Source organism: Oryzias latipes, chromosome 13 (assembly GCF_002234675.1).
Source record: "Oryzias latipes chromosome 13, ASM223467v1".
Lineage (NCBI taxonomy): Eukaryota > Metazoa > Chordata > Actinopteri > Beloniformes > Adrianichthyidae > Oryzias > Oryzias latipes.
The window spans coordinates 33,774,981-33,786,534 of record NC_019871.2 but is presented as its reverse complement, the minus strand read 5'-3'; the positions used below and the strand labels follow the sequence as shown (position 1 = coordinate 33,786,534).

The 11,554-nt window shown below is 37.6% G+C and overlaps 1 protein-coding gene across 7 annotated transcripts; it reads right to left on the bottom strand.

Annotated features, from left to right (window-relative positions):
- Nucleotides 1-700: 700 nt before the first annotated feature.
- On the bottom strand, nt 701-11,220 carry LOC111948487. Of its 7 annotated transcripts, none has more exons than XM_023961852.1 (11): nt 10,428-11,220; nt 9,151-9,197; nt 8,179-8,268; nt 7,863-8,003; nt 7,550-7,740; nt 7,299-7,435; nt 7,087-7,180; nt 6,542-6,877; nt 6,050-6,466; nt 5,778-5,905; nt 701-3,761 (listed from the first exon to the last, which is right to left on the bottom strand). In XM_023961852.1, the coding sequence occupies exons 3-9, from the start codon at nt 8,258-8,260 to the stop codon at nt 6,299-6,301; spliced, it is 1,149 nt and encodes a 382-aa protein (XP_023817620.1). In that variant the 5' UTR covers nt 8,261-8,268; nt 9,151-9,197; nt 10,428-11,220; the 3' UTR covers nt 701-3,761; nt 5,778-5,905; nt 6,050-6,298. The 7 variants fall into 7 exon arrangements, with proteins under 7 accessions (XP_023817620.1, XP_023817618.1, XP_023817619.1 ...); XM_023961850.1 differs by having other exon boundaries at nt 10,428-11,204; XM_023961851.1 differs by having other exon boundaries at nt 8,179-9,197.
- Between the last annotated feature and the right edge of the window lie 334 nt (nt 11,221-11,554).

Sequence of the window (11,554 nt, the reverse complement as noted above, 5' to 3'; positions counted from 1 at the left end):
CGACTAATCTCACCATTGGCTAGTGAATCTGTCAATCAAACTCATCGGGAAAGCAGGCGGGTTCGCTTTTAGCCAATCGAATGGCCCCTTACACTCTTCACTCTCAACTGACGAGGGAGAGAGCTGTTCAGCACAGCAGTTGGGAGGACGCGGGCGGCAAACATGGCGGAGAGGTCTTCTGAACGGGATCAGTCTCAGCCCGTAAGTAATGCATTTATTTGATCATTCCCTCGTTGTACGTCCTCACAGTAAAAACAGAAGTGTTAATGCAACACTTAAAGAGTTGATTCTAACTCTGAGCCAGATAACATACGGTCCTTATCTGGCTCAGAGTTAAAGTGACACTGAAGACAGTGTAGAATTTTCAGAGTTAACATAACTCTTTTGGGTGTTAATAATTGACACTCTCTGTTCACATTTAACAATAAAAAGTGTTGAATCATTTTTACACTTTGACAAAAATTAACACCCACAGTGTTGGTTAAAAATTACAATTACAGTTTTGTTATTTACAATTAACTCCTTTAAACGCATCCCACACCAGTGTTAAAATTGACACTGCTCATCGAGTTCATTCAGTGTCAATTTTTGCCCAATATCTGCAGTGTTAAAATTTTTTAAACTAAAAGGCAATTCTCTGCAAAATTGTACTAATGCTTAAAGTTGAACACTAAGAATATCGGCAGAAAAAAAGAACACATAGTCACAAAAGGTCTTTATTAGAATTTGAGAATAAAAACATTCAATTTAAAACAATTCACTTTAAATGTCACCCAGTTGGACACAAATTACCACTGAAAGAGTAGAAAGAGACCCTTGACTATGAAGTCCAAATATAGTGGAGGAAATAAAGAAAAACGTCCAAGGTAAAGTCCAAATGCCTTAACACCACTCACACTTGCATTAGATGGCAATACGGAACCACATACATTGAGGTATCTGAGGGTCCATATGTCATTTGAACATCCATTGGTTTATAGTAGAACAAGTCCTGAATATTTAACACTGTCACAATCTGGAAAGGCTTTAACAGTATTTTGAATGCATGGTAATGTTCATCAAAACAAACAGTTTCGACACCAGAAAGAGCTAGAACAACTTGCTCATCCTTGACAAAAATTGTGTGGATTTTATAAAATACTGGCATCTCATTAGCTACCTCAACACAAACTATTAGGCCAGGTTTATATTCAGTTCCATTGTGTTTCACCCACTTCACTGACAGAACATTAGTGGATATTGCTGTGTTTAATTTGTCAGCAATTTCAGGACCCTCTTTCAAATCTTGAAGCCAAAACATTTTTCCTGGACCAACCATTAATCTGAAATGACTAAAAGCTTCCCAATGCAAGGCCATGTATCTTTGGTGCCTTTTAGCCAAAGTCTTGGTGATATTTTTGAAACTTTTCAGTTGGGTTTTAAAAAAGTTGTGTTTTGCCTCATAACGCATTGACCACATGTGTAGAATCGGTCCAATATTTCTTATACATCGTGGATAGTGTATCATGAAGTGATGTTTAGGCAAGAGGTTTCTGGAAGGAAACAGATGTTTAAAAAGCTGATGATGCTCCACGATTAGGTGTTTCAAAAAGATAGTCATACCATCTGTTATAACCGGAGCAAATACAATACCAACTATCTGGAGAAGCAATAATAAAAGATGCCAGTACTCATTGCCTTTCTGCACTAAATCACCAAATATCAATGGCATATTGCGCAGCAAACACCATGACTGTATTGCATTCAAGCCCAAGTCATTACTACCATCAAACAACTTGACAGCAGGAGGACGATTTCGTCGCTCCGTGTGGCCATAGTTAAAAGACTCTGTTCTACCAGACAGTTCTTTTGCTGTTAGGAAGTTTTGCTGTACATATTCCAATATAAGTTTTACCTCAAACTGTGCAACTCCCTCCAAAATGTCATGCATCACATCAACAGAAAGATTATCTGCCGTGTCAAAAAACTGCAAAGTATTCAACAGACTCGAACGCTTCACACCGTAAAAATGAGGTAGTTGTGGATTTGTCTGTAGAGTACAGCAATGCTCTGCGTGCATGTCTTTTGTACGGACTATGATGCTTTCATTTTCACAGAACACAGACTGAAATTCACTTTTCTCAGTGACACAAAAACGACAGCAGTAATGAGCACTAAATGACTCAACAAACCCAAATATTCCATGAAGACCAAGATTGTCCCCTGTGACTTGGACAATGCTACCACGAACAGGACTTTGAAACATGGGAGATGTAATTCCACAAGTTTCAAGCACCTTCAGATCACTGATGATTGGCTCAAGGATGGTGTTAAAACCATATGTTTTGATATCTTGAGCATGAAAAAGTGCACACAAATGTATGTTGACTAAAGATGAATTTAATTTTGGTGGAAAATTTCTCAATGTAAAATATATACCCCCTAATTTATGTATACCCTTTTTGGACCCAAGTGGATTAGCAGTCTCAAATTCATCGTAAAATAACTGAATGAGAAAGGCAAAGTCTTTTTTTGAAAAAAGCGGATGGCTCTTCACATAGAGCCCATCCTGTATGTCAAAGTATACCCCATCCTTGGAAAGATGGCTAGATGTCAGCATATGTGCAAAATTTGGATTTCTGATAATAGACTGCAGTGTCTCTAGAATTGGAACATATGCAAATTTATCAGTCACAATAACCTGTTTGTAAGTCCCACTAGATCTGTTTCTTCGGTTCTCCAATCTGACACCAAGAACTTTTTCAACTGGTTCAACAGTTTTCCATTTCTGTTGAAAATAGTTGCTTCGTTTTGTTTCCGAATTGAAAGACGTAAAAGGGTTTTCAAGTTTTTCAAAACTTTTTTCAACTTTAATTTTCAAACGTTTGTCTTGTGGTGCTAAACATTTCAAAGCTGTGGCTTTTGCTTGACTCTGTATGTCCATAACAACCTCTTCCATTGATGACACAAAGCCATTTAAAGTCGACTGGGCTACACCAGCAACCTGAAGTTGCGCAATAGCAGATGCACATAAGTCAAGAGTACTTCTGTCAGATACAGGCACAACTTGAGAAATACTGGCCGTATTTTCGTTTATTGCTAACTGAGAGTCATTTCTAACATCACTGTCTACAGTGTCAACTGATTCCTCTTCAGGCTCAGTTTGCTCACAATGTTTAGTAAGCAAATGCTTTCTAAAACCAGAGAAAGTTCCAAAAACATGACAACATCCTGGCTGAGCACATTTCAAACGAAGTGCTTTGCCACTATAAAAACCATGAATTAAACGCATATGCCTAACCAGATTGTTGACATTTACAAAATGAACACGGCAAACAAAACATATCAATCTCATAACAAAAAAAGAGGTCAAATAACAATGTCAAATGCTAATGATATCTGAAAACAATGCAGTTAAATTTTTAGCCTGTTCTGTTTGTGTGACTATTTCTTAACTAGTCTGTAGACTGTAGTATTCTGGCCCTGATCTCTGCCACACGTGGGCTCTCTTGAACTTGGGCAACATCAATATTGTAGACAGTTGTCTGTATGAAGGTGTACATGTTGTGGAGCATCTGACTGTACAGCGTACCAAAAACAAAGTGTGCTTTAAAGAGTTCATCAACAGCTCCAAGTGAACTGGTTGACTTGCACGGAATGACCTGCTTGTCAAGAACAATGAAGAAATCCTGGACTCTGCTCTTCTTTGTACCAATCGCAAGCAGATAGGGTTGAGTGGTGTTGGCAACGGCATCAACATGTTCTTGGATGCTTGTTCCACTCTGAAGATGAAGAAGATTAAACAATTACAACATGAAGGAGCTGCATTTCCAGGAGAAAAAAATAAACTTTAAGGGTAATTATTGGCAACAAAAAACAAAACACATTTTTTTTTATCAAAGTTGACCATACTTGTAGTGAAAATGGCACGAGGACAAAAAAATATATTTTTGTGAAAAATGCGAGCGCTGGGTATTGGACCAGCGAGCTTCTGCACCATAGAAAGAAGCAAAGGTTTTCAAGGATTCCCCATGTAAGCAAAAATCCCGGAAATCCTGGAATGTCTTGGAAAGTTCAAGGATTTGAAGGACCAAAAGCCAATAGCTGAAATATTGTAGGAGTTAAGTGCCAAAAAATGGCAGAACTTAAAGAAATAAAGAGAAAAACAAAAACAACGGTTGAATGCTTTATAGCACATGTGTCAAACTCCAGGGGGGTATTCCAGAGAGCAGGTTATGCTAGCTCCCACAATAAGTTTGAGGCTAAGGAAGTTGATAACCTCAGCTTTCGGTTCCAGAAATGGAGGTATGTTTCAGGGTAGGTCAAGTTGCCATGGCAACTCATGCTCTGAACATAACCTGGTCCGGAGCAGGTTTAGTTGAAGATTAGTTTGTTTACAGAGAGGTGAAGCAGCATGGCGTGTCCATTTGAAGATGATTTAGTGGATGAAAAAGCTCAGATAATACTTTTTACACCATGAGAGGCTGATAAGACCACATATGGATGTTGGAAAGATAAACTTTTTTACTTTGATCTAACTTAATTATTTGCTTCAGTTAAGATAAATCATTTTTTTGTTAGGTCACCTTAAAAATAACACATAGTTTTCAGACAATTATTTTCCTTTTATTCAAATTAATTCAATTAAGTAGGTGTAACTTTGATGCTGCTGTTAAATCGGCACCGCAAGGGATTCTGGGATATCATTCCCTTTGCCTGTCTGGACGGATTTGGGTTTAAGTGTGGGTTTTTTACAAAATGTGTTTAGTTGTATAGCTGTTTTACCGTGTTTCACCGTGTTTGGCCGAGCTATTTTGTCCTACTATGCTTAAGTCTCTGCACCATGAGTGAGAGTAAAGTAGAGGATGATGAGTTTATATAGCACCTCTACCACCCAAACCTGTTATGTCAGTAATGGAATATTCTGTGATGAATTTTTGCACTCCGTGCATTTTTTTCCGTTCTTTTTATTGTTAAAAAATGAGCATATCTGCCGGCTCAAACTTAGACATATGAAAGTTCAAGAAATATAAGTAATTAAGATGGAAAAAAGATTGATGAAGTAATGTGACATTTAGTTAGATAAATACGTAAATTTGAGTTGTATAAACAATTATTGAGTTTGAATAAATTTAACTAAATTATCTTTCAGCCGTGTTACTTTTTTGATGGACTTATAATTTCTATCCGCCGTTATTAAAATCTCAGACTCCGTCTCACTTCCGTCTCAAGTGTCGCGCTTTCTTTTTTTTTCTCCACGTGTTTCCATGGTGACTCCAGAAATCGGCGATCTATTGAGAATGTCTTTATGTACCGTGCGTTAACCCAGGGTTACCAAGTCGAGCGTAATTACGCCAACTCATATCCGGTCTTTTGGAACCGACATACCCAGAGTAAGCAAGTTCAGGCGGATTTCAGCCAGAGTTCAGGCTCAAAGTCAGGCTAGTTTAAATATGCTTCCTGGAATACCCCCCAGGCCTCAAGGGCCAGTGTCCTGCATGTTTTCTAACCAACCTGCCATTGAAGCTCCTTATTGGCTAAACACACCTGATCCAGGTAATCAATAGCAGATAAGACAGGATTTCTGAAAAACATGCAGGAGGTCGGCCCTTGAGGCCTGGAGTTTGACACTCCTGCTTTATAGCATTCAACCAATTAACTTTATTTAATTATGCTTACATAATGATCAGGGAAAACAAATGCATTTACCTCGAACTACCCAAGCAAATGTCTAATCACCCCACCTGTCTTAAAAGGGAGTGAGGAAAGAAATCACACAACAATATACTAATACTAACCTTCTTAAAGACAACAAGATGTTTCTCAGCTTGAGATGCAGAAACCTTGCCTGGCCTTTTGCGCCCCTGGGCTGTTGGAGGAATCAGGTGAAGCAGGAGAATGACTGAAGATAAATCACTGTCCCATCCTGCACAATATAAAAAGTTGATTATATAATGGCTGACTAATACATTTTAACAAGTCTTTATGCTGACAGAAGAAAGAAAAAAAACGTGAAAAACAGCTAAGTGCTGCAAAGAAATGTTAGCTAAAAAAATAATAATATAACTACCGGAAGCAATAATGTCATCCTCTTCTTGAAGTGATGTAGCTTCTGCACAGTAGATCAGATCTTCAAGGTTGCTTGAGGAGGGGAGAGCCTTACTCTGCTGGATGACCTTCTGTTTGAAAACAGTAGGCCACCTTTATAGGAAGAAAATAGACCCCTATACATTAGAAATCCAAGCATATAAACCTGGTCAAAAATCAAGGTTTTGTTGCCTTGTTGTTCACACAATAGAGAATAGGCCGATGAGTGTTTTTATAAGATGATGGGATTTTTTTTTTTTTTTCTTTTCATCTTGTGATAATTTTCAAACCGGGAGGTTTTTTTTTTTTTTGTCATATGGACTGCAGGGTTTAAGACTGACCTTTCTAAAAACTTGGCAGCCACCTCGTCTCTAAACTGCAAAATGAAGTCTTGCTCAATCTTTAATAAGACATGCCAACAGTTACTAGTGCATTTTTACATCAAGATCATTTATTTGTTTAAATATTTACTTACCAGCCCTTTGATGTCTTTGAAGCATGGAAATTCAGTCAAGACATCTGAGGATTTATCTTTACTGTGAACCATATTGTGACGATACTCAAATGTCATCTTCATTTTCTGCTTTATGATGTCTTCATCAGATGAATACTTCATAAACGATATGGCCTCCTTGCATTGCTCTTCAGTCAGGGTGATCTCTGACTGAAAAGATGCATTTCTTCTAGCCAACGGCCCTCCACCAGCCAGCTGATGTGGTGCTCTTCTGCTTTGTGATGAACTATTCCTTTGTATGGTTTTGAGCCTCCACGCCAAGTACCCTGTGCCACTTTCAGGATCGTAAAAATGCTCCTTTCAAATTAAAAACAAGAAGTAAGCATTTTACTTTTTATAGTCTGCATTGCATCAAGTTATTCCAATTTCTAATCATATTTTAGTCTTTATTTGGGTTGGCCTAATTGGTCTTATTTTGAGTGATTAAACTTAGTATTGGTGGCTAAGAGACCTTACCCTCGAAAAGGGCATATTGTAAAAATGTTAGTTATAGAATTGGAACTTACATATCCATTTTTGGAAAATGGATCCATTAGGTAAGGGAACATCTGAACTATGCCTCGAGCATACATCTCTCTTACATGCCGTGGTGGTGCCATCCTGAGAAGGAGTAAAACAAATTAATTTAGATTTTCCAGTCCCAAAATGATGTATATGTGGCGCCAATATTTCCCCTAATACTTGGCAGAAAGGTGCTTGGAACAAACATCCACATTACCCATGAATCTCAGTCATATCTGTAGCAAGAATGTTAATCATCTGTCGGCGTGAGGAATCAGTCAGACTTTTTGTACGGCTGTATTCCCTAACAATTTGGTCTCCACCTGGTTTCTTGGTCAAAGCCAATTCAACAACCTTTAAAAAGGAACAAAAATAGGAAAGCAACTCCTCAAATTAAAGAGTTTTCATCAAATGAGTGAATACATCTCAGGCTACATTGAACAAATGAATCAACCAACATTAACTTACTTGTTTAGCATCTTCATTTGTCTTCTGTCGTTTTCTTGAAGGGAAACAATCCTCATCCAAGATGATTGTATCATCAGAATCGCACACAGAAAGTTCGAGAACCACTGTATTATTTGAACTGCATGATGAAACATTCTGTTGTGAACTGGTTAAGTCTTGTGTGGATGCAGTCAAAATGGGAACCAGAGAACCTACCAAAAGAATGGAACACAGATTGAGAAATAAACCTTTTTCACTCACAAAACAAAGTTAACTTGCTCTTAAATTACTACTACTACATTACTACTTGTACATAACAGGTAGAAAACATTACCACTGTTAAATTGAATGGTAAATACACCAGCATTGGGAAGCTGTGCAACTTCTGCAAAGACCTCTGCATCCACCTCAGTTCCTGATTCATCATAAACTCTGACTCCTTCACTGACAGGTGGAATGGAGAACTTCAAAAAAGCTACAGGAAATAAATCAAATAATTAAAAAATGTTAATTAAAATGCTGATTTTTTTTAAACAACTATTAACCATAAAGGCCTAAATTAATAAAGTTTCACACATTTTAAGACAACGTTGGACTAATAAACAGGTAATTAATTTCTTTAGTTTCTCAGTTTGTGATTGATGGCTTACCAGAATTCAAGAATTCCTCCAAACTTGGCTCACTGATCTTGACATATTTCTGGTCATTATTTATTTTTGTTTTAATCAACATGTTGGCATCTGTAAACATATCAAAATTTTATTAGCATTAAGAACACACAGCTGTTGGGACAGTGGCAACAGTTGTCATAATACTTTGGAGAGAAGAAAAAAAAAATCAAAATGAACAACAAAGAATATTAAAAATATGTGGCCTATAGTAATCACCCATATAACATGATACACATCAAAACCAGACCACAGAGCACAATGAAAATTGTTTCGCACATCAAGGGCGTCAGGTTTCAATGTTAAGTCAATGTTCAGGCACGATCTTGTCCTTGCAGCAGGGAATCCGCTTTGGCACGTGACGTTTTGAGTGACTCGATCAGCAGGTTGGAAAAAATTAAAAAGAAAAAAATTCCAATATAGAGTGATCGAGCCCGCAACGCTAGCCAGCAGACAGAGAGCAGGTGTCGTCATAGCTCCATGGGCTTATGATGTTATTCTTATATTCATTTAGACAACAATAAAACAATCCTCGAGTTTTTTACCCCCTGGAAAAAGGTTTCAACTGGACCACGGACAGCCGTCGAAAATAGAGGCAGCAAATGTAAATTTGACTCGAGACTAGTGTCCGGTGTGAATGCAGCATTGGCCTTTTCATCCAATATATATTCTATGGGTTCTACAACTTTCTATTAGTAGTATTATTATCATTTAAATGCCAGGTTGCCAGTGGAACACATTTAACAATATATGCACTTTACGGTGACCACGCCCAAAATGACTGTTTTAACTTATGTTTAAGAATTTCTGTAATGTTTAAGAATTTCTGACAGTCTAACTACCTCTGTACTACATAACTGGACAAACAAATGGAAAGACTACAAACAAAATTGAGTAATTTAAAATGACTAAGAAACACCTTTGTAAAACCAATTCAATGTTAAGGATACTTACCAAATAATAGCCAGACTTGAGGAAGCAATGTGAATGGATGACAAAATCTGTAAAATAAATAAATAAACAAATAAAAATAATTATTATTATTAAAAAGAAAGAGTTCAGCAAAAGGATTACTCACCAGCTGAGTTGGTAAATTTGTGTTTCATTTCCAACATACACACATAAATTTGGGTGCTAAACCCTGGGGGGGGGGTCTTTTTGCCACCCTCTTCTGATGCTGTGGGTCCTTCAATCTAGCTTAGCACTTAAATTTGCTACTCTGTCCTCAAAATTTTACTCTTAATGGCAAATATGATGCTGGTAATTAAATATTTAAACAAATAAATGATTTTTATGTAAAAATGCACTAATTTTGTAACCCCCCCCCCCCCCCCCCCCCCCCCGCATAGCTGTATCTTTGGGGTGTTTTTCTTCCTCTTTCCTTCTCTTCCTAAACTGATGCTTCGTTTGATCTTTCATCCATTACCCACAATCTTACACAGTTGAGTAACACTCAAAGTCATCAAATTGAGATGATGAAAACGCATTCATTTTGATGGAGATTTGTTCCAGTTTTTCCTCTTTTTTACTTTAAATAATCAAATAACCTGACAAAATATGTTATTTTTATGAATAAAAACCATTTATGTATTAACTTAGAAGCAGCAGCGGTATTGTGCGGTCTGGAATCATAAGGGGTGACTCCACCCACCCCCACCCCCCCTCCACGTTCCCTGCAGCTGCAAGTTGGTTAACCCCACCCCCACACGCTTTCTTCTAGCGTTTTCTACACGGGCATATTATATAGTCAATACAGTTATAGGCACTCTCGTGTTAGTTTCATCAACTTTACATGGAAATACGACTTTTAGTCTTAAAAAAAACGAGTAAGAGAAAAAATTGCGAGGAGTTCTAGTTTGCAACCTAGATCCGCCCGGGCGACCGCCGATCAATTTCAAGAATTGCCGACATAACCGTAAACCGATATAGTTCAAGCTTGGTGATCACATTTATATGGTATAGTTGTGGCAATTATTAAAACACATGCCGCTACTTTCGGTGTATTAAAGTATCACTAATCATTTTAAAAACGCAAACTAAGCTTCTTTGCAGTGAGTCTGCAAAAACAAGCTAGCTTAAAGTTTAGCTCAACAGAGCAACAAGGCGCAAATGAATTTGCTGGCTAAAACAAAACCACGAGGCCTTGTTGTAACTTTGTTGTCGAATGTCAAAGCATATTTAGAAGATTATATTAAAGCAAAACCACAAAAAAGTTCGAAAATTTCACTTACCGTAGTCAGACAATGTTATTTCCACCGCTCCCACATCTGCTGTGAAACTGACGAACGCGCTGCTGCTCCTAGAATGGCGGATGCATGCACATGCGCAAGTCAGGTGACATCATCGAATATTGGATGAACTTTTTCTTTTGTCATATTCACCAATTTAATGACGTTGTTTTTAAGAGAAAACTATAAACGTTTGAATTACTTGAATTAATTAGGAAGAACGAAATGTTATAAAATAATTTAAATAAATTTAAATTTAAAATAAATTAACTAAAAACATGTTTGAAGCATTAGGCCAGAATCTGCTTTTTCAACGCATGCAGGTTAACATAGTGAAACAAAATCTTCAAAAAAACCAAAGCAGCTATAGAAAAATGCAATCTTACTTTAAGTCCAAATACTTTTTAAACTTCAATGCTAAATAACAGAGTTGTGAACAACTAGCTTACCGGTGTGTTTCAATGATTCAATAATATGTATGAGGTCGGCTGAAAAGACGGTTCCACCTGCAATGGCCGTTCTCTGTCTTTACCCAGTCAACGTCACAACCACTGGCGGGAATTTAACTTTATGCTGGTGTTGAATGAGCTCTGTGGGAAATGTCAAGATTTTACACTGCATGTTTTTCACCCCACAGAGTAATTTTTACTCTGAGCATTTTAACTCCGAGTATTAACACCAACACTTGGAAAATGGGGGTGGGGCCTTACACTCGCTGTTGTTGTAATAACTCTGAAAGAGTATGGTCAGTTTGACTACAAAAATATGACACTGGAGAATTTGCTGTGCTGTAATGTTATTGAATACTAAGTTGAAGCGTTCTCCTTTGCCAAGTGACATGTGTGAATGCTTTATGAACACTGCAGCCGAATCGTTTGCAGAGTACCCCCACCGCAAATTAGCTTAGCTTTGTTTTGCTTAGCCTGTGCAAGTTGTGTCTGCCTGTGAGTGTGAGTGAAGTTCAAGCCGGTGTCTGTTCAAGCTAGCGTCTATAGCCAATGATCTGTAGGTTCTTAACATGATTCATAAGGAACTAAGGGGAAAAGCATGCCGGATTTACAGCAGCAAAGAAAGTTTAATAAAAAGTATTGATTTGGAGACGGCGATTTGTTTAAACACGGATGCTATGC